Source organism: Athene noctua, chromosome 1 (genome assembly GCF_965140245.1).
Source record: "Athene noctua chromosome 1, bAthNoc1.hap1.1, whole genome shotgun sequence".
Lineage (NCBI taxonomy): Eukaryota > Metazoa > Chordata > Aves > Strigiformes > Strigidae > Athene > Athene noctua.
In genome coordinates this window covers 68,463,280-68,486,941 of record NC_134037.1, presented here as the reverse complement: position 1 = coordinate 68,486,941, position 23,662 = coordinate 68,463,280, and the positions used below count along the sequence as shown (strand labels likewise).

The 23,662-nt window shown below is 36.4% G+C and overlaps 1 protein-coding gene across 4 annotated transcripts in view; it reads right to left on the bottom strand.

The window, feature by feature from the left end:
• Positions 1 to 23,662, bottom strand: part of ADGRG6 (adhesion G protein-coupled receptor G6) — a 110,414-nt gene that overhangs the window by 18,336 nt on the left and 68,416 nt on the right. For all 4 annotated transcript variants that reach the window (XM_074896453.1, XM_074896455.1, XM_074896456.1 and 1 more), the window contains 9 exons: positions 15,739 to 15,881; positions 14,916 to 15,030; positions 13,329 to 13,390; positions 11,655 to 11,862; positions 11,008 to 11,173; positions 7,581 to 7,721; positions 3,719 to 3,835; positions 2,547 to 2,592; positions 617 to 723 (listed from right to left, as the gene is read on the bottom strand). In XM_074896453.1, coding sequence (XP_074752554.1) covers positions 617 to 723; positions 2,547 to 2,592; positions 3,719 to 3,835; positions 7,581 to 7,721; positions 11,008 to 11,173; positions 11,655 to 11,862; positions 13,329 to 13,390; positions 14,916 to 15,030; positions 15,739 to 15,881 — 1,105 coding nt within the window. The remainder of the gene's footprint in view (positions 1 to 616; positions 724 to 2,546; positions 2,593 to 3,718; positions 3,836 to 7,580; positions 7,722 to 11,007; positions 11,174 to 11,654; positions 11,863 to 13,328; positions 13,391 to 14,915; positions 15,031 to 15,738; positions 15,882 to 23,662) is intronic.

The following is a 23,662-nucleotide window of genomic DNA, read 5'->3' as shown; positions in this document are numbered from 1 at the left end:
TTTCTTGTTCACTTCCCTCTTGTTACACCCTCCTGTCTTAGCTGCAGGTCATTTTTGTCAGATAATATTGTTAAGGGAAATGACAGGGACCCCCTGCACCTTAGGACCCATTAAGATCAGTTTTTCCTGTTTTGCTAGTGAAGTGTTAGCACTGTGCCTTGGTTTTACAGTCCCTGACTTTGTTTTTTACCCAGCCATGTCCTGGCTTTGAAGTTGGATGTTATAATATGCTATTTGTATTTTGATATCGCTCAGAAGTCTCAACCCCAGGTCTTTTGTGGCACAGTATTTTCAAAATTTCAATACTCTTACGGGCACATTTTACTTTTTATTTTATAATATTTGTACCTGTAAAGAACATAATAATATTAATAATAATAATGATGTACTTTCATTAATAACTTTATTCATTACCTCATTCCTGAATCCTTATCACTAGCTGTTTAGTTACGAAAAGGTAACTTTATGACAAAAAGGGGGGAAATTATGTTTTAGTATTAAAAATTGTGAGCAAAAGGAATAACCCAAGTATCAAAAATGAGAGTTGTCTTTACCCAAGACAAAAACTGCATTACAGCTGCTAGTACAGGTAACAGTGAACAGTGAGTTTGCCTACCATTAGGACCCCAAAGTGTGTGAGGTGGTTGCATAAGCAAACTGTCTCATTTTCATTGGACTCCACATCCACCTGGCAGCCCGCAGGGTTCCAGCCACCACTGCCACCTGTGGAAATGGGAACAGGAGAAACCATACTTTTCAACAAACTCACATCACCCTCTCTTTCAACAGATTTCTCACTTCATCTTGTGCAAATGTGGAAGTGCTTTCTCAAATTGGATGAGTGAACATTAAAAACAATCAAGAGAGAAGCAAGTGTCAGATTTCCTAGTTTGTGCAGAGAATCACACCAGATGAGTGTCCCAGTAATGGACTATCAAGCAGAATCAATAGATGAAGATCTATAATAAAGGTAGGGATCTTTTTGGTTAATGAGGGATGAATAAGACCTACTATGTGGATAACACATTAAGACACACCTTAGTTTTACCAAATAATAATATGGTTTTAGAACTTGCTTTTACCACACTGATGTGATGTCTGCACCTGCCTCCCTCCTACTCACATATCCCCAGGCACATGAAAGCATTTATGGCCCAGGAGCAGAAGGTCCCACCCTTCCTCTCTGCAGCATGTAATGCAGAAGGTCAGAGTGGATAATTCCAATGATCCTCTGTGGCCTTATGAGAAAACATAAAGTAAACTATCCCCTACTCACACCACTTGAAAAGGCCAGTCTGAAAAATAAGTAGAAAGATTTCATTTTTAAAAATTCAGTGTTAAAATGTAAAATTTGTATTTCTGATTACTTCTCCTTTCATTTTTCCCTACTAAAATATGAACTAATATTGTGAAACAGTTCATATTCTCTGAACTCTTATTTTGCACAACTCCAGGCAAAATCCAGCAATTATCTGACTGGCTCTATAATTTTACCTCAAATTCAAGACAGAATCTCTCAAAAGACTGTGAAGATATTCCAAAACCACTTAAAACTCTCCCCCCTACTCAAGCAGCCACTGAGAACAGTTTCCTCCCTGTGTTTTTCGCCTCTAATGTGCTTCTTAAGTGTAGCTTCCTAACTATTTTCGATTTTGTTTTGGGTTTTTTTTGGGTTTGGGGCTGGTTTTTGTTTTTGTTTTTGTTTTTTTCTAATTTTTATCCCTCTGCATTCTCCTCAGTTCTGTTTGAATTTCCTGCTTTCAAGTACAACTTTGGATGGTAAATTTTATTTCTTGTAAGACTCTCTGTACTAAACCCCTCCACCTGAATTCCTACTGCTAAGGACAGTTACTTCTTCGCTCCATCTGTTTCACTGAGAGGAAGAGTAACATCTCAGTAGTGATCTCTAAAATAGAAGGATCTGGAAAGTCATCCCAGAGAATGACTTTTTCTGTGCAAAGGATGAAGAGCCTGAGTACAGCATCACACATGGGTTAGTAGCAATGAAGGATGGGCTAAAATGCTGCCTTGTTAATGTGTGTCTCCATTCAGGACCTCATCATGCTGACTGTTATCAATTTACAGGGTGGATAAAATTGGTGTAATGTAGTTTCTAACCTTCCATGGAAGAAAAAACAGCTTAATATTTGTAACAGGCATGATCTCACAATTTAATAAACCAACATTTTAAAAGTGATCAGTTAGAAGTATGGTTAAAAACCATTCATGTCTCTGAGCAACATTACTATTTAATTTGCACATACAAACAGATCAATGAAAAACTGTTATCAGATACAGAAAAGTAGAGAAACTTAATTTACAAGTTTAAAATGTTAAAAAAAACTCACATAAAAAGACTTCTAAAAAGAATATTTAACATCTGCTGTTACAAGCAACTGTACTAACCGGAAGAAATTAATATGGTCTAAAGGCTTCATGTAATTGTGCAAGGATTGATTAAGAAGCAAAACGGCCAAGACTGTGACCGATGTTAAAACTTAGACACACTCCCCCACATAAAAGAATTACAGTATTTTTAAACTTACCGTTTTTGTTCATATCCCAGAAGACACAGGTAGGCTTAGGATCTTCCTAAGAACACATGCAAAAGTACACTTTGTATACTTCTTCAGATGTAAATCTCATCAACATATACATTTATAACAGATGTTTTACTACATATCTTTCCATTTAATAAGCAGAGAATATATATATATTTGGATTGCTGAAATTTTGTCTACTGTCAAATTAAAACTTACTCTGCTAGAAAGACAGATCTGCTCAGATTATAAATTTTAGAGCACTGTTTTTCTGCAGCATTCCTTTTCCACATCCCCAGAATAATGAAATTTTATTGTCTCACTAAATTTATCCACAAATATGATCCCTTTACAGAGTCTAAATACTTTTTACTGTTTACTTCCTTAGGGCTTCTCAGTGAATCCACTATAAAACTGGCCTGGAAAATGTGGGAAAGCCTGCTGAAGTGGAGATTTGCCTAGCCTTAAAATAATCATTATAATGAAATGCAAGATAAAGTTAATTGAAATGTGAAAATTACAAACCAGGTTTTCATTACATAAACAATTTACTTAGGTATTGCATTTTAACATCTTCTTTCTTAACTTCTCTAGCGCTATTGTCTCTTTTGGAGTAGCTACTAACAACATGTCTGAGAACAGTCAAGCTCACACGTTTTTTAACTGAAACAGTATGTGCCAAAATGTTGCATTTGGTCTGTATTGCCCTATATTAATTGTAGTCATCTTTTAAACAATGTGGTTCTGTCCATTCTTCCTTTGCAGAAAACCACATAACAACAAAATAACTTGGGAGAACTATTAACAATGTAATTCATGTTTGATCAAAAAATTTAAGTCATTCTAAAGTTCTAATGTAATAAATCGTGTCTCTGGTCATGAACATGGTCATGAACAGAGGTTTTGCTTATAGTTATTGGCACAGAAATTGCCTCTGAGTGGCAGAATCAAATAGCCTTTCAGATAAATGATAGATAATAAATGGAGTAGGAATGTGTAAGGATGGAGAGATTACTTGTTTTAACTTTTTGCTTGCTTGCTTTTATTCTAGAATTTCTATTTCCCTTTGAGTTTTATGTCCTTACTCAAAATCCATCCAGATCAATCAGGCTATATGCTTGGCCTTTACTATATATAATCTGCACTCCAATTCCTCTAAATCACGAGTCTTGTTTTACCTGAATTTTCGTATGCTTAATTGTAACTTTCACGTAGTCCTGAAGATCCTGAATGGTTATGTTTCCAATACTGCATGCCACCACAAAACTGGTCAAATTGGCAGGATTTTCTGCATCCTTTGAAAGATTCAGAAAAATATAATAAATGCTTACACAGCACATAACATAAAAGCCAGAGTACACAGTTTCATTTTTGCAGTGTGCCAGAATAAATAAGTTGTCAGCATTTCTACACTTTTGATCATGTAATGTAAGAACATTATGTTTATAAAATCAAATCATGGGTTTGCCTCATGGAAGTTTCCCTGTTTTCCTCATAAACATATATAGGCACAATTATAGAGAGAGTTTAGAAGGCATAAATTCCCCTTTTAATCATTATGTCTGATGCCAACAAAATTATAACTCAAACAATGTAGCAGATAACAACCCATGATATGATTAGTTCATTTCCCTAAATAAGAATAAACTAGCTTTCTTATCTTACTGTTGACGGTATCCTTTTTAGTAGATGCATGATTTTTGGAGAATAACCTGTTTTCTGTTTATAGTTGCTAAATCATCCACCATCTTACAATGAATGACTAAGAAGTAGTAAACAAATTCAAAGCAATATTACATACTGTAGGAGATAATATTTTCTACAAGGTCTTATTTGGTGGGAATTTAAATAGAAGATTGATGTTATCACTGAACAATGCCATTTCTGACCTGCAGTGAAAAGGTACCAGGTTGAGAATTTAAAAAAAAAAAAAAGTTTTCCTTGGAAACTGATGATTTATTAAAATGGAAGTGCTCTGGAAATACTATTTTCTTTTGATGAGCTTCCACAAAACCTGCATAGTTACATGCCTTGTTGGCCTTATGGGAAGCTGGAAAGCTTGGTCACTGCCTGTGGCAGATCTTAGGTCAAATAAAATCTACTGGTACTCACTTTCCCCAAAAAAATCTGGACTGCCAAACTCCTGAACCCTCCTGATTCCTTTAGTCTAGGGGTTTTGTTAGCCTGACAAGATGTCAGGTATCAGCTCAGGATGGGGCTGATGAGATCCCACCACTCATGAGAGACAGAACAGCTGCCGTTATTAAATGCATATTATCCCAAGAAGTGTATTTCATTTCTTAAGAACCATATCCAAGAGTCTTCAAACACAGTATTTCAGAGCCTTGTGACATGATTTCCTAAAAATTTTAAAATTGCAGAGTGATGAAAATGCAGTTTTCTAGACAGTTCTTGAGCATTCAAACAAGAGAAAACCTCTTGGCTGTCACCTAAATTTTGACATCTGACAAAGTCTATGAAAGCCTTTGGAGAGATTTCTACGGGTTTTAGTGGATTCTGTCTCTAACAAATAACAAAACTAGCAATAAATATCAGATGGCCTCTTTAGGGAAGGCAATTTAATATATTCTTACTTGTCCTTAGAAAGGAATAGAAATAATGTGTGCATTAAAGTAAAATGCAGATAATCATTTATGTAGCTCTAAGGCTGTGCTCATCTAAAGTTAGGGGTAAGCTTTTAGCCAATAAAATATACAGAGGTACAAAGTAAAGCAATGCTTTAAAAAGTCAATTACATAAATCTGGTCTAGTCTACAAAATCACCAAAATTCACGTATTTATCATACTTACACAATATTTTCATGGCCTCACAACTCATGAGGATGATCCTTCCAGCCTAACTTTAGACATGTATAAAGAAGATGTCTAGAACTGAAGTAGCCATTCTAGTGTTTCTTAATATAGTCAATGAAAGGAAACAGGTATATCCAGGGCATAATCCATCTTATCTATTCTACACACCTAGGTTAAATACAGGTTGCCTAAAAATAAGTGTCCATTTTAGAGACTTTATGTACCCTGCCCAGTCTCCAGCTGATACCACAGAAGATCTCACATCTCTTACATCTGACGCACGTGACATCAATTGTCACATCTGTTGGCCAGTACTACCTTTGTACCTTGGGGTGTCTCAAATTGCACTATGGTCCTTTGGGGAACTGGTGCCTACTCTTGCACTAGGATCAGATGTGTTACACCTCAACGATGTCCATTCTTTTCCTGACTGGCTTTGAAGGCAGCTTATGGACAACACTTCAGGCGTAGGTATGTACATTGAACACACCTGCCTTTGGTGAAATGAATTCCACCCTGAATAGTTTACATCACTTTTCCTTATAGTCTTCTAAGTAATGTAATCATCGATTTTAATGAATGACAAGGTAAAACTTACTAGCATTCTCTCAGTTGCAATAAAAAATCCCCTCCAGTGCTATAAAGTATGATGTTTCACTGTTATGTTGTATGCTTATAAGAAATACAGCTAATAGCATTGGGGTTTATTTTTGCTTGCAATTGTAATAAATATATTTTTGTATATATATATGAAATAAATATATATTTATAAATATATTTATGAAATACTTCTATACTAATGGATAAAGTTATTGGATTTGAGATGGCATGTGCAACAATTTATTTTTAGGCTTTATTGTTAGCCCTTATTTATTTTAGACTTTATTTTTAGATTTACTAGAATGTGAGTTTTACACATCTTTAATTAATTGTGTTGAACATGACACCCATGAATAGTTTGAAAAACACACAAAAAAATGGAAGGAATTTTAGGTGCAAATTTTGATGCAAATTTTTCTGGTTTTGCTTTTCAATGACTTATTAAGTATCCCTTAGAAACACATTATAGCACCATTAAAGGACGCATTCTGACTTTATTTGATTTTATGCCATTATGACAAGCTTACATCTGTATTCTTCTGGTTTCTTTATTAAATATATCCATCCTGTTTTTCTCAAAAGCAGGCGTAAAATGAATACTATTTTAAATAGTTAAAGATACTTTGGGCTGTATTTCAGAAGGCAACTGAGGGTCATGGGTACTTTCTTGCCTAGATTATCTGAAGAATCTGGATACACTGCCAATAAAAATGGTAATATAGGGACAATACAATACTACAGAGTTCTGCGGATGCACAAGAGTCAAAGGTCACCTGAAATACTAATGGGAAAACAAACTCAAGTCTTCTGAGGCTCAGTCTACAGTTCACTACGAAACAATGTTTCCTTCTTAATTAACTCACTTTTTTTTTTTCAAAATAGGTATGGTTTTGGTTGTTTTTTCCAAGCTGTGAAATCTTCCTAATTTCTTTGGCACCTACCATGCAAGAACTATTTATAATTACCATGTGATGGGACTCAAAGGAGAAAAAATCAAATCTACCTGAGTCTCTTTAGTTTTCACATACAAGCTTTGTTATCCTTATTCCATATTAGAATATGGTATGCTTATGAGAACACAAAGATGAAAAGAAGAATAGGATGTGCAGAAACAAATGTTCTCTGGCTGATGATCATCAAACCAGAGTTTCCAACTGAATGAAAGTAGGCAGCTGGATATGAGTGCCAAGCAACAATTTTGAGGAAAATAGAAAGAGTACTTGGTGTTATAGGCCAAATTCCCCTCTGATAGAAAACCACCTGACTCCACTGAACATTAAGGACCTATATTATATTAATGCATTTTAACAGGAGTTATGCTCTTGAAGAAGCCTTTCTACTTTACTCTGATTATAAGCAGCTGAGATACAGTTTTCCATAGATTACCTTGAGAAAAATTTTATCTCACGTGACAGGAATTTGCAGTCAAATCACTGACTCTAATTCAACTTGGGCACTTCAACTATTCTGTCTGAACATAACACTGTCTCTAGTGTCTACATCTGCTATCACCTTCCTTTTCCTATAACTCAAGAGATGCTGTAAAATGATTACACTACAGGAAACTTCTAGCAGCTGGCTTTGATTCACCCTAACTGAAATTACTTCAAACACATTAAAGTTTACCTGAAAAAGACCGTTTTTATTGAAGAAAGTAAATTGTGCCCTGGATATAATTTCAAATTCATCTTGACTTAAATTATTCAGTAAACTTGGTGGCAGAACAACAGAAGCGAAGGTGTTTGTCTGATCCTTGTCAAAATCTATCTGTGAAATAAAACCAACAGAAGAACATGTTCAAACAAAACGAAACCATCCATTGTCCACAAATGCATTCACACCCTTACACAAAGATATCTAAACATGGGACTAGAACCAATCAACACTAATATGACCTGCACCTATGTAAAAGTTGATGCAATAAATAAATTAAAAAAAAAGGCTTAGGAGGTTTTCCCACCCTTCTAGTATGAGATCAGCCTTTCGCTACAAAAAGGTATTAGATAAAACAAACAAACAAACTCCTCCACTGCTATAATGATGATTTGGAAATAATGAAACGGCAATAATGGCAGTCATAGTAATTTTCAGTAACCTTCAAGATACTTTTCCTCATACCAGACAATGTTAAGAACTGAAAAATATGCTCTGACTCCTTCTTTCTTGAATTGTATTATTTGGCTTGATCTACACATCTGAGTTAATTATTTTATGAGCTTTTCTACTTTCTCTGTTACAGAAGAGAGATTTAAAAATTATTAGTGTCACCTCTCTGTACTTATTGTGTTATATAGCACAAAAAACCCACTTTCTGTCATCAATAGAAGCTTAATCTATACTGTCAATGTGTCAAAGAGCTGAAAGCCCTCTATGGCACTGGGATATAACAAATGAACAGGAAATAAATGAGGATGAAAACATGCATTTCATTAGCTACCAGGCAGAAATTCTATGACTGCATGCTCTCCCACCACGGCATACTGAAAGTGTGCTACTGTATCCATCCAAGGAAGGGGAGCAAATCATATCACAGTGGCTCTATAGTAAAAGTGTTTAAGAATTTTACTGTGAGATAAGGAAACTCACACTTCTGACTTCTCCAGAGGCAACTTGGTCATCTATTTATGCCTCTCATGATCAGTCGCATAATTCTGAAAGCACCATTAGCTAATAGAAAGTTAAAAGCCATAGGCTACTGATAGATTTATTTAACTTCTAAATTTTCACTGATTTACTGTGAATAACAGGCGCCCTTGGAAATTAGTAAGAAGTGGTTCATAAATATCTCCTGACAGGGCTAAATGCAGTTAAATAAAAGGTTTCCGAAGGATAATTCTGCCACATTAAACAGAAAGCGCGTGCGTGATAAAGATATCCCATTAGTATTGTCTGCAAATAGAGTAGGAGAGGCTTCTATAAAGAAGTATGGATATATTACAGGAACAATTTAATAATATGAATCACCAAAAGCTAACTTAGTGAAAAGTTTGGCAAGAAACAAAGACACAGGGGACTGAAATAGAATCTTTCCACATTGCCACGGATACATTTGCTTGATATGTACTTTAAGAAAAAAATATGAAATAAAATCTGGAAACATTCTGACATACAGCTTGAAGAGTTTAATGCTCCCTGATGAGCCTGGGATAGATCATCACATCACTGGTGAAAAACCTAGGCTTTCACAAGGGAATCTCCCTCCAGCAGGGATAGCAAGTATCTTTCCTGACAGGCATGGAAAATATAAATGGTGACCACAGCTGCTGCAGACTCTTCTGGTAGGAAGGATGCTAAGAATTCTCAATCAGCTGTTGGAAATGTGAAAGTCTGAGAATAAACTCATGTTCCAATAGGAACATTATAAATAATTTGACGGAGTTTGGATTTTATGATTATTTAGACAGTGCTGTAACAAATGATTCCAGGGCAAGAAGATTCCTGGATGTCCTCAAGCCACAGATGGTAATTCTTATTATACATGTGAACACCCCAAACCTGGCTTCAGAATTTTTCCTTTCCTCTTTCCATAAATACAGGATGAAATCTGGAGGAGAGATGTTCCTTTGATAACAATCAAAGAACAATCAGCTCTTGAGTTTCACTAATAAGAGAGCTAAACAAAAGTAGATTTACAATCATTAAAAATTTCTAATAAAGTTAATTCAAAGACATTTTAGCCAAAATATCTACGAATATAGATATGTGAAAACTATTAAATTAAATCAAATCAATTTGTATCTATTTAAACCACTATTTGAGTTTTGATCCAAAGTCTATATACACAGCATGTAAAAGGCCTGCAGTCTATTATATTAGTACTACTTTCTCTAGCACCGTCATCATTACTGGTTTTGATTTTTACAGTCTATAAAATGATCTGACATTAATTAGGATCGTTGCCTTGACAATTTGCAGCAGGAATTAATTTGCTTCCATAAGATGCTTCTACTCTAGTGATTAGTCTTTAACTGTTTTCATAATGCCATGTTTTGTTTGAATTCACTTTTGGTTCCTCTGGCTCAAATGAGAGTAGATTTTATTTCTTTTTCTGTTGAGTCTTTTCTGGGAGTTTCTCTCAGTAAGGCTCACTGTATTTTAATGCTTAGACTCCCAGGAAACTGAGATTACATTACCTTTGTCACAGACTTCTTATATAACTGTGAAAAAAAGCCACATTGCACTACATTTTTAAAAGCATTTAGGTGCCATAAGATGCATACAGGCATACAGTGAAATTTAAAAAGTCTGGGCACCTCATTGCTACTGATTTGAAGAGAACCTATTGAAAATCCCAATAGGTGCTCATGTGCATCTCAAATGCTATTTCATAGCTTTGAGATGTTCGAGCTTTTCTATTTGTGAAAAAAAGAAGAAAAAAAATTTTGAGGTGATGACAAATATCTTAACTGTAGCAGACTGTCTAGATACTGTAGCACTGAAGATCACTCTGCATTTTGAGTGATACATGTTTCCTTTATTTTTCATGTCTAGGCTAATCAACCTCCACATGAATGTCTTGAACTGCCTTGCACATCCCAAACAGCACAAACTCATCAGACTATGTGTGGACAACTGGATCAGCCTTAGGTATCTGTTAGCAGCAGATGTTTAAACTATACTGGAAGGTTGAAGACTTACTGTATCTGCAGAAATCTACATGTAAATGCCTACATTTAGATGTCTTATTCTAAAGCTGAAGTGCATCAATGGAGTTGTTAGCTAGTGTACAACGGGTAATACAGCAGACTGTTAAAGATTATTTTCCCTTTTCATTAGTAAAAAAAAAACAAAAACAACCCACCAACTAAAAAGGATAAAGTCTGTTCTGGATTTGTTAGCAAATTACTTTTCATCTGTATGGAACATGTGAGTTTATCTGGGTTTCCTGTCACTCAAGGAAATACTACATTAATCAGTCTGGATGATTGCAGGAAAAAGGAAATAGAAAGTAGGGGGAGAATTGGGAGCTGTAAGTGGTTTTATAGGAACCACAGTAAACACACTTAGAACAACAGGCACATTTCACATTCAAATACAACTGCTTGTTCCATACCTGGAAATCAGATGCATTATTTTGTGGACTGACACTGAAAGAACCACCTTTGAATGAAGTTGAGTTTATAGAAGACACTCCAAGTGCAAGGTTTCGTGTTGAAATACTCATGGACGGTCCAGTGAACTGGATCTTTAAAGCCAAGGCATCAATAGTTTTTAGAGCTCTAAAACCAGAAATAAAATTATTTTAAAAACTGAATACAGAAAAAAACTCAACCGTGCTCTGTAAGATCTCTACATTTAAGATGATCCTCTTATTATTATGTTTCTGTCACCCATCTGTGTACTCACAAAGAGAGTGTCAGGCTGTAAATTTGTGCATCTCTATTGAAAACAAAAGCTTTGGATTGACAGAAACTATCTGACTATGTATCACTGGTCCTGAAAGAATTTTCCAACAATACTTAGACCTGTGCCACATTATGTATCAGGAGACATCTCTTCCATCCAAATATTTTATCTTTGTCGTGCACATAAATTTTAGTACAAGAAGAAATATCTGTGTATCTAATTTGGAAAATTAATTTTGTTGAAAATCAGAACAGTTTGATTTTTGTGCTGCAATTGTTTGTCTATATATGGAAGGATGAACCTTTCCAACCTTGCAGTTGCTCTCAAAAACGTCTCAAATGCATAAATACTTACTCTGAAGATGATGCTGCCAATACACTGTCTGAACTGGTTAGAATATTGGAAAAAATTGTCACTACAGTAGAACCCAGAGATTCATCAATTTCTTCATCATTCACAATTTTTTTGAGCTTCTGCACAACATCATTTACTTTGTCTGAGGTTAGCTGCTGCCCTTCACCAGTGAGATTCAGAAGCTGATTGGCTATATCAGCTGCATTTTCTGTAAGTATACATGTAAAAAGAAGTAAAAAGAGAAAATAATGCATACTAATCCTGAAGTAATTCAGACATAAAAATTTTTATCCTCATTGTTGAAAGCTAGAGCATGTTCTGTGATACATGTAATGAATGTAGATTTTACAATTTTATCAAATTATAATTCTATGAAAAAGTATATAGAATCTGCTGATTATTATATAGTGTTCTCACTGGCCGTGTTTTTCTTTTCCTTAATTTGATGTGAGTTTGTAAATGAGAACTATTATCGAAAGGGCTGATTGAAAGAGAAAAAGAGGAAATCAGGAATAAAAGGTGTATTTTATATTTTTTTTTCCTTATGCTATCCTTTCTTCACTCTCGAAGTGAAACAAATGCATCCAAATTCACTAGTACTGACAAAGTATCCACTCTTTTAAGCTCTGGGGAGAAAGTCTGACTGCACCGCAAATGTTTCAGTTCCTTCAGAGAATGGTACTCTTACTCAGAGGGTTGGCAAGCACAACACACAAGCAAATTTCATGAGAAGAATCTTCCTGGTAAGGAAAGTTTGATAGCATGTCCAATGGCACAAAATCAGTGTAAATCACATGTTAAACTGTAAGTTTGATGTCACCTAGACAGAAAACTAATGCAAACACTAACTTTTTACAATATAAAAATATTTGAGTTTTTGGAATTTGCAAATAAGATTCTGAAAGATCAGCATTCTTTAGTCTGCAACTGGCTGTGGTTTTTTAATGTTGTGTTTTATAATATACTTTCTGCTACATTTACTAGAGAATGTTCATTTTACATGAAAGAATGTTTTCATATAGCCTGACTGCAAGTACTCAGTGAATGAAGTTAGGTAGCCAGGCTCTCTAGGACTCCTTTATCAGCAGAGAAAGAAAAAGAGGCTTCTCCAAGAAAGCAATTCAGAACAGGAGCTTACTGTAGGTGCTCTGAATTACTTATGAGAGTATCATTCTCTTCACTAGCTCTGGCACTAAAAAAAAGAGGCCATAAAATTGTTGTCTATTTATTTTATTGCTCCTTTAAGGCCAGAATGACATCAAGGGGCATTCTGCAAACTGAGAATAAATCTGAAAATGTCTGATTGTAAGCCCAGTGAAGACAGTCGGAGTCTTTCCACTGGCACCTACAGGTGGAAACATTTAAAAATTTACCTGAACCTGAAAATCAAATTAAGGCAAACTACCACTTGCCCCTATTTTTGCATAAATTACCTGAAGAAACTGATTTATTTCATTAATTGGTATTCAGAACTTTTCATGGGTGGGCTGAATTCAACTTGGTGCACTTCCCCAGAGTTTAAATATTTATTTTGCATTGATTTTTCAGAAATATTTTAAACAACTTAGCATAAAGGAGGAAGATATTCTTCCTTGAAGTAACTTCCTTATAGTAAACAGTAAGCAAAGTCTACAAAACTATTCCTTTAGCCAAAGGCCAACCCAATATACTCACCTGTGCAATTTCTTAGATCAGGCTGGCCCCAGTAAGATGTATAATTCTGCAGACCCAAATAGCTAAGGAGGAAAAATGACAAAATTCACATGAAACACAACAGCAGAATCATGTAAATACCCAGACACAGCTCCAAAATTAAACACACTTTTTTCTCAGTTTTCTCATAGCTTGACAAAGGCAGGATGGAGAATGGGAAAAAGCTATCCTTTCACTCAGCACATGACAGAATAAAGCTACTCCACAGTTGATCACTTTTATACTAACAGCACACTGGCAGGTAACCTTCTACTGTGGGATGCACGGGACTAGAAGAGACCATTAGAAGAGGAGCTGCTTCTCTCAAAATACATCCCACTTGTGCTCATATTGGCAAAAGCTAGTGGAGGCAGAGGCAAGGAGAGCGTAGCACAGTTCAAAACACAGTAATTCTTTTTTATCAGAAGTGCTGTACACGGACAATCAGTGGTATTGTGTAGACCACAAATGAACAATAAAGATAAGCAATACTGGGGCAGAAAAGGCCAGAAGCCTTAATTTTTAATGATTCTGAGGCTCTGACATAAAAACAGTTTGACTTCTGCACTACTCACTCTACAATAAAAGCTGGTCAATCAGAATCCAGCAGTTCTTGTACAAGATTAAGAGGCTGAGGAAGTGAGTTAGTTAAATATAATGCTGGTTGCTTTCCTGTTTGGCACAGAACCTAAAAGCTGATTCATATCCATGTTGCCATATTGTTTTCAAAAAGTAAAAGATCTGGTCTTCTCAGAACATGTTCCATATGCAATGTGGGCAGATAAGACTAATATATTGCATTTAATGGTGATCATCTTAAATACTGAAGAAATTAATTAATATTGCATCATCATAGCCATATTCAAGGCACTCAAAAGAGATCAAAGCCATATTGTTTTGCTAATATATCAAAGGAAGTAATAACATTCCCATTTCACAAATGGGAAATACAGATACAGAGTCTAAATCTTTTGTAGATGTTCACAAAGAAAGCCTGCATTAGGGAAAATTTATCCTAAACCTTAAAAACACAAGTTCAAATCTTTAAGCATAAAGTTATCCCCACCTTCAATCATGACTAATTACTGGCAAAATGCTTGTTTCACAGAATTTCTTTTACTTTCCCTTAATGAGATGAGAGGTTCTGGATTAAACCAAATACATGTCTCATCTTCATAGATTTTTATTGAGAATTTCTTATACAAGTCAGATTAATAGTTGCGGAGTGGTAGCAAATATGAAACTTTGGTTTCAGTAACATAAACATCATGACTTGAAGAAAGCAGTTTCATTCTGTAAGAAGGTGCTATTTTTACAGTAATTTTGAACATGTATTAATTGTGGGTCTTGGTCAGGCCTACAGAAGTGGTAGATGAGCCTTTTTTTCTCATGAATGAAATACATGAAATACATACTCTTACTGAACACACATCACCTCTCACAACATAGAAATCATCTTCTTGAAATATGATACCAGTCAATGGCAACCACTACGGAGGATGCAGTTTAACTATACAACCAGACAGTTGCATTTGAAGTTCTGATCTTCTCAGATATTTGAACACCTACCAGGTTCTTGATGCAGTCTGAACGGAGCTCCCATAGCATAATGTGAAGTTGGTCACAGTTGGTCTGGTATCTGGCCAAAAATAGTTTGGAGGGTTTTCTTCAGCCAAACATTTTTCTGTAAAAATACATCAGCATTAATGGTAAACTTCTTAATCGAATCACCTTCCAGTTCTTGTTCTCAGTTCATCAAACAGTCTACAGCAGAAAGCTGTCTTCAAATGAAATGCCTGGTTGTTATCTATAGAGCAGTGGTAATGGAAGGGTGCACAACAGAGAACAACATATGCTGCTGGGGCTCAAGGGAAAGGATTGAACGTGCATGCTGCATCTACTTGTATTCCACCAGCCCCCACCTCCTCCCTCCCAAGGGAAGGGAAATCTCCAACTGGAAGAAGTTGAATGGGAAAAGATGAGAGCTATAAGGAGACTGATTAAGGGCAGCAGCTGGCAGAAGCACAACCAACAGGGTTGAGAAGTGGGCATGAGGGGCCTTGGGGAGTCCAAAATATCTCATTATAGCTCTGGCTGTGAATCATACTTCTTTATCCTAAAACTACCAGAGAAGCTGTCAGGAACTCTCCCAGCCACTTTGATCCAGACAGCAGAACACTGACTAAAGCAATCTAGATAATGGTATTTGTGTTAAAAGAGATACCTTGAGCATAGCTCTCTGAGATTATTGGAACAATGAGGCTTAAATGGACAATTTAAAATCTGAGACAGTAATACTGTTTGGAAATGTGCGATTATTTTAACACAGAAGATGCTTATTTGTGGACAAGCAAACAAAATCTGTTGTGTAACAAAACTGAAAAATACTTACCTACTGGATCAACACTCACAGTATGAAGCTTATATCCTCCTTCCATGGTCCCATTATTATTTATGAGCTTCTGTCGGATGTCTTCCTCTTCTAAATTGATGTTGTTGGTAGAATTATAAACTAGAAGAGCCAAAACCCCAAAACTGCAAGGAAAATTATCCGAGTGTTTGAGTCAGAAGAGCAGAGGCCAAATGTGTGGAAATAAAAATAACTGACAAACTCTGGTTTTCTGAGTATGGAACAATGTCACCAAGACAATGTTGCTCATTATCTGTAAATTAGTTTTTTTGTAAATTATTATTTTTGTATATATAGGACCATGACAAGGAAGTATGGTTGGGAAACTTCATCCTCTAGTCACCATTAAAGAAGCATCTCATCGAAAGAGCTAGGAAATGTTTTCAGAAGATTTAGATTATTTTAAAAGATATTAGAAGATGAAAGCATAAAGTTCTGAGTCCTAATTAAATTTAAAAGTCTGTTGGCTGATGGGTTAGGAACTTACGAGCTGATTCATCTCACCTTACAAAACTTGTCAGGATGGGACAAGTCATTCTCCAGAGGGTCTATCTCTCCACTGACTACAGATGAAGACTAGAAGATTAACGAAGAACAGATGCCTAACGTTTAAATGTCTAAATTTTGATGGAGTGAAAAACACCCTGACACACTTCTGAAACTTGTAGTCCTAATTAGGAAAGTCTAGTTGCTCAGATGAGTAATTCAAGTTTGAGCAGTAATAGCTGTTTTGTACTGTAGCCCACTGCTACTTTCTTGGGCATAAGAAGTAGTTCAAAGTGCCCAAGTCTCTTTCCTGTGAGAGAAATAAAACAGTCCCCACCCTTGTCCAAAAACATAGCTTTTCTGGAAGGGAAATAATGAACAGAAAATCAGTTCTAGCAGGACACAGGAAAGAAGCCCAGAGTGGAAGGCTCAGAAATTTCCTCCTGGGACACAGAAAACACACGTTGGAGAAGAGAATATGTCGGTACCCAAGAGCATTGCTTGGCTCCATCTAGTAGGAGGTGACGCCACCGAAGCACGGAACATTGGATCTCCATGGGAGCCAAAATTTGAAAAAAAAGAAAAAGCAAGCCTACTTCAGGCTGTCTTCATCTCAGCCTTGCTCTTAGATGCCCAGCACCCTGAATAAAGACAGACCTTTGCTGTGTGTGAGCAGTTCCTCGCAGCCTGTGAAGTGGCAGCACTGCCAGCACACATACAGTGATCAGGGCACACACCGAACAGAGCTGCTTTCACTGGTGGCCCCCAGTGCAAGAAAGCAGCCATGAGCTAAAGGGTCTTGCAGTCTACTTGAAGAAGTGTAGGAGAAAAAAATCTGCAGAGGCACTGTATGAGAAAGGGTTAGTAGGGCTTTTGGGTACCCCTCCCTCGACAGAACAGCACTTCCATTTCCAAAAATCTTCCGGAAAGACATCCCCATGATAACAACGCAGAGTTGCACTTTCCAGAGATGCCTAATCTGGTACAGCATAAAACTACAGGTCAGTGTACAGATGTTGCTCTTAGACGGCAGATTTAACCCTCTGAAAACTGAGTAACTCCAACCAGTAGTTCTGAAGTACTCTCATCAGTGAAATGGCATTAAAAGAGCTGGCATTAGAAAACAACCTCTCAGTCTAGGAAAAAAATTTAAAAAGAAAAGCAAAGCGTAAGCCTCATAAAAAAATCACAAATGTGAACTAAATACTCCATGCACTTCACTGTTGCGGATGTAAAGAAATAAGTAAATAAACATACACAGTCACTGACTGGTGGTTTGTCTTTTTTTCCCTGTTGAACACCAGTACACTTTTCTTTTTTCTTGCCATATCCACTGTTCTACTGGTAACATGTTGCTGGAGAAGGAGATAAAAATGCGACTACCTGCTGATTTGGCTTGTTTTTCCCCAGTGGATGTATTTAAGCAGAGAAATTCCAGCTATCCCTGGCCAGGTCACTCCTGCCCTGCTCCCAGAGATACTGAGTTCCTTTGGTCTCTGTGGAGTGTTTACCATATGGCAATAGCCTCAGTAGGGTGGGTGTGCATTAGCAGGCTTTTGCTGTATATCTCAGATATATTAAGAGGCACAATTTTATTATGACATGTATTTTTAGCAGAAGCATGGAAATTGCCTATGAGATTGCCAATTCCTTCAGCCCTCCAGTACTTCAGCCCCAGAGTCTCCTGGCACTTAACCATCTTTCCTAAAAGATTCTGGCTTCACTCATCTATTCCCTTCACTTTAGAAGAGGAAAACTTAATATACTGATGCCACTCCCTACCTCAGCACTTCGGCTGAAAAACAGAAGTCATAAGTGAACAGTCACCATCACTGCTATGCTTCTTATTGCTGGACTCCCAACTAATTAAAATGGTATTTATTACCCATTACATGCAGAGGGATAATGGCAACAAAACAGAATGAATAATGATAGATGAGGTAGAACTGGTCACAGTTATCTTGAACAGCTAAAAGGAAAATAATTGATTATGAAGCACTGATAAAAATAATCTGTTAAACCGATTTGTTATTTGTTTTCTGAGAAACTCTTAGACCACAAGTCATATATACTGTGTAACAAGAGTCTGTTCTATATTATGATGAAAACAATTTCTATAAACTTTTCAGAATGACTCATGCTAGTTTCCCAAAGTAAATAAATACCTTTTAACTTGACAGTTGACGCAATATATGAAGCTCAGGGCTTTCTTCCACTTTTGTCACAGTCAGACCCCAGAGAGAAAACATTTTAATGGTGAAGAACAGAATTCTTGATTTGGGAAACAGTAGGCCTACACTCAAATAAATGGCAACACTGCCATGCTCTGCCGGTGTCACCAGATTTGCTACACCCAACTTTACATCTTTTATTGTGTGCCATATAAAACCAGATAAGATTCTCACAGCAGTAATCAATTGTAAATTACACATCACCTACAGTAACCTGTACTGCTAGTATTACTGCTGTCAATATCAAAATAATGGACTGTGGTGTAGGTAAACACAGCAGGGATAAAGTATTTATGCCTCTCTCCTCTCTGACTGACATGGTGACAGCTGGAGCAAGCAGGAAAGCAGTGGAAGACCACGTCTATCCTACTTTCTCCTGGCCTGTTGAGCTAAGCTGGTTCAGAGAGAGGAGTCCACGAAGCTACATCCTCAGCAGAGGCACAGGAGGTGGTGGGGGCGCCTGTGCTGCCATGGTGCGTACCACAAAGCTGGCTTTCTTCTCCAGCAGCGTGACTCAGAGCTATTCCAGGACAGTGTGCCTACACACAGGCTGTGGTCTTGCTGCTACGCGATGCAAGGAGCCTGAAGGAAGGATTAACAAACCATGCAAACTGTGCAACAGAGACTGTCTCATACCTGAAGATATGTGGTTGATAATTAGCAATGCATATTTCTCCTCTCATTTCAGTTGTACTAGACAGGCTGAACTAATACTGAATTACTGCAGTTGTCAACCGGTTTAAAAAATCACTATTAATTTCTTTTGTAGTTAATGTACCTTGATTTAAAGTACATAAAGCATCATTTTTAAAGCATCTAAGTAATCAGGGAATCTAAATTTCCACTAAAAGTCACTGGGAATTTCATTCCTATCTATGCTGGCATATTTTAAAAAATTTTAAGATGTCAGCATTAAATTCTTTACCAGTCTTGCTGTTATGTTGAAGATGCATAGCTATAACTCAAGACTGGTAGCACAGGTAGGCCTACACGGTCACCTGTAAACACTACTAACTTCTTCACATTAACTGGATAGACAAAAAAAGAGATGACTATTGCTTAAGTCACTCAGTGAAGATGTAATACAAACAGCAGACAGAATGTTAGAAAACACACAGAATGAGACAGAAAGAAATATGAAAGTAGAGGGAAATTAAAAGCATTCTGCAAAAGCATCAGAGTTGTGGATAAACTTTTACTTGAGGTGATTCTGACTGTGATACCATTAAAATGTTCAGAACAGAGAGAAAAAACTAGGACTGGGCATAATACATTCAAAGTAATGCCAAGGATGAAGAGGTTCCCTTCTCAGCAGAAGGGGATGTTATAGAAAAACATAAAATCTGAGACTTCAGGACACAAAGCTAAAAATTGCAGCTACTTTTTTGACTACTTTTTAAGTTTTGACTCCTTTTAAGTTTAAAAAGTGGTTCAGCAATGGTCACAGCTGTCCCTTACTGCTTTCACTGAAGTTGAAATCAGGGGTAGTAGAAGTGCACCAGGACCAAATTGTTCCTAAAACCTCACCAGTAGAAACCAGGGAAATTTTAAAAATAGGAATAGGTATCGTAGAAGTGTCCATTTGTAACAAAAATAGCATTATTATTTTGTAACAAATAATTTGAAGTAATCTACAAAGAATGAAAAAGCCTAATACTTTACTCAGTAAAGATTCTTAAGACTATAAAAGCAAAATTACGCTGTTCTGATGTTGCTAACTCCTGTCTGAAACTATTACACAATCTAATCTGCTTAAGTTTTATCCCAGAGCATTACATTTTTCATTAAGAAACACAGCACCCAAGAACACAGCATGCAGCAGCCTGAATCTGCCTCACTGACACTGGTGGCAAAACTCCCACGGACTTCAAAAAAGCAGGACTAGGCATGGGCAGCTCTGACTTCCTGCTTTCCTCTTTATTTTCATTCTTAAGAGAAGTGATTTCTGTTTAAGTTTAGTAGTTTTTACATAGATTTCTACCACTGTGGTTTTTAATTTGGATGCGTTGTTTAACAGTACTAACATTAATGTTATTTCAAATAGCAAAAGCAACTGAACACAGGAAATAGGCCAAAACTATGACAATCAAGTAGCGAAAGTTGGAGCAAACATAATCTTATTTCTATGTTAAGTGGAGAAAAGGTTATGAATGAATTGGGGCCCAAATTCTCAAAATTGCTTGCAAAATAAAAGAAGAAAGGAGAAGCAGGGGAGCTGAACTGTTTAATAAAGACCAATTCTACTACTGAGGCAGCCTTATATAGTCATCTGAAAAGACCTACAATCCGTAGGACCTGTCTGAGAAAAGCAGCAGCAGCAGCAGTCATAGAAAGTTCTGACAAAGCTGCAGAGTCACAAAAGGCAAAGAATTAATGAAAGAAACGAAACACATTTATAATTTATAAAGTCCACAATTGGCTTAATTTTCAACACTTAGTACAAAATAATGGGGGACAAAGAAACAGTTATGTCCACAGCCCATTCTGAACTCCTTTATTTTGATCAGCTGCTCTCTCATTAAGAGACAGAAACAGTATGACCAGAGGAAAAAATTCAACACAGACATAAAGTCAAGTATAGCTGTGATAAAATTCTGTCTATTAAAGTAGTTAATAATCTACCAACGTGTTAGCTTAGTATACTGCTGTCACCCAGAGATCTCACAGTATTAAAGGTGCTGATAATAAAATGCACTTTTGGACTTGGTACTCTGTCTGTCTCTCATCACCATGTACATAAACGCATAATAAGCACACTGTACTTTGGATTTCTGCAGCTCATAGAACACAGCAATGAAAGAGTGACAATCCACTTCCATATTTTTGTTTTGTTTTGCTCTTCTCCAGAATGCAGTACAGTTTAAAATATTTATTTGGAAAACACCTATTTTTAACGTACCAAAAAAAGACGGCTTCCTACCTCCCACTTCTAACTTTTATTTTTTCCCTGAATCATTCTCCCTAACAATTCTTCCTTTTTCACTTGCAAGAAGACTAGGTGGGGAGACGAATAACAGAAATTCCTTCATAAGTTAGCAGTCTGGCAAGTAAGGGTTGAAGCAAAGAAAAATGCACAGAAAACGCTGGGAAAGGTAGCTTTGCTGGTTTTTTTTTTTTTTTTTTTCTTTTTAACTTTTGCATAAAATACTAATCCAAAAGGTAAGGAAGAAAGATGTGATCCGAATGATAAGAATATGAATTCATGTAACAAGGGGGGAAACTTCTCAAAGAGCAATTTAAAGGATTATGATGCTGCCCTAGAAATAAGAAGGCTATGTTCCAGAGGAAAATTCAGAAAAGAGAGATAAAAGTTTAATGAGTTAGACTAACATGTCCACTAAAAGATAAAGTTAAGGCCATGATATGTACGGGTTAGGTCTTAAATTTTAACTGTGGAGTGAAATTCTGTTCAGATGAACATGAAGGTAAATGGAATAAGTATTTAAAAACTAAGGGAAGTAGTGGAATGTCTAAAACTGCAAGAGACTTATTCTTGACCACCCAAAATGGAGAAATAAGAAAATCTTTGGACAACTAGTCACAGAAATCATTTACAGGAATATTTAACTAATAAGAACTGTATGAAATCACACTGTGAGCAAGTTACATACAAGAACTCAGCCATAACGTTTCAGTGCATCACCTGAAGAGTGAGAAATTCCATCAGGGATTAAAAACTTCCAACCTGTAACCTGCTAATTTTTTATTTCCCAAAATGTTATTCTGGTGTCTTGTAGGATTTCCTTAGAATTCTACCCAGGACAAATCAAAGTAAATGGAAAATCTAACAAAGTATCTTGAAAAAAGTGATGGGGCAGTAGTAGGAAAAAAAGTTTGTTTTCTGGATCTTCAGAAATTCAAGAGATTTCTTCCTTGCAAAATCTAGACACAGTTGTGTGAACCTTAAAGAACTGGAAACCTGGTGACTATACCCAGGAACAGTGAAGACCACTGGGAACCTGATCCTTCTTTTGTTTCAGAAGGGAAGCAATGTACAACAACAGATATATACTCAGAAGACCGAAAGGCGGGAGAACAACAACATTTCCCCAAGTTTCTCCTGTAAGAGGTAAATGATGCATGATAACATAAGCAAGACTTGAAAAACACATGAAAAAAATGGCAAAAAATCCTGCGTATATGTATTTCTATATATGTATATGCACAATGTGTAAAACGTGTAATTTTTTTTAGTCATATATCAAGCAGCTCAATTACATTTTTAATTATCCCTGGGTTACCCCAATTGGGTTGCTAGGTTGGGCAGAAACTTGACTCCTCTTTTTTTTTTTTTTTTTTATTTTCTAAGAAAACATGAACAGCATTACAATCCTGATTATTTGGAGAACAGTAACATTTTGTGTGACATGATTAGCATTTATACTAAATTATTCAGAATGATGACAAAATGCCATTTGGCCTTGACACAAAGTGCACTAGAGCCCATGAAAAGACTAGTTTCTCAATAGACCAGGCCTCCCTTGAAAAGCCTTATAATGTATTATGAACATGCAGTTCCATTGCCTCTGAAATGATATATGATCAACAAAGTAAATAGGAATGGGGTTAATTTCCCACAACAGTAATACATTATCCGAAGTATTTTAGTGCCACATTCACTGTATGCCAGAAAGAAAAGGGAAAAGGAAAGGGAAAAAGAAAAGGAAAGGGAAAGGAAAAGAGAAAAGGAAAGGGAATTATTAGAATAATTTCTCCCTCTTCACCTCCTTTTTTATATAGACCAGGAAGCAGAAACAAAATGCAGAGGACAGGATGATGGAAGTTCAGACAAGAAGAAATCAGGTGTGTATAGAGGAGAACAGATGCTTACAAGGTGGGCTCCTAGCCTCATAAAAGATGCAGGAGTAAGGATGGGGAAAGCTTTACATTCCTCAGCAGTTTTGGATTTTTGGTAAGACCTGAGGCATGGTCTCCACTTAAAAGGTTCTGTTGGCATAACAGTATCATTTAGAAGTGTGAAAAAAAATCCCACCCACATCACTACACCCTACTGTAAATGTAGGTCAAGCAGCAAAATAGCCCATTCAGAGGCTGGGTTTACACTACACCAGTTAAATGGTTTTGCCAATAAAAGCTGTCTTTCTGCTGTGGGTGTGTTGGAAGGAGATAGTACCTTCTACAAATCCTTCCACATCTAGGTAAACTCTGTAGAAAACTGGAAGCATCAG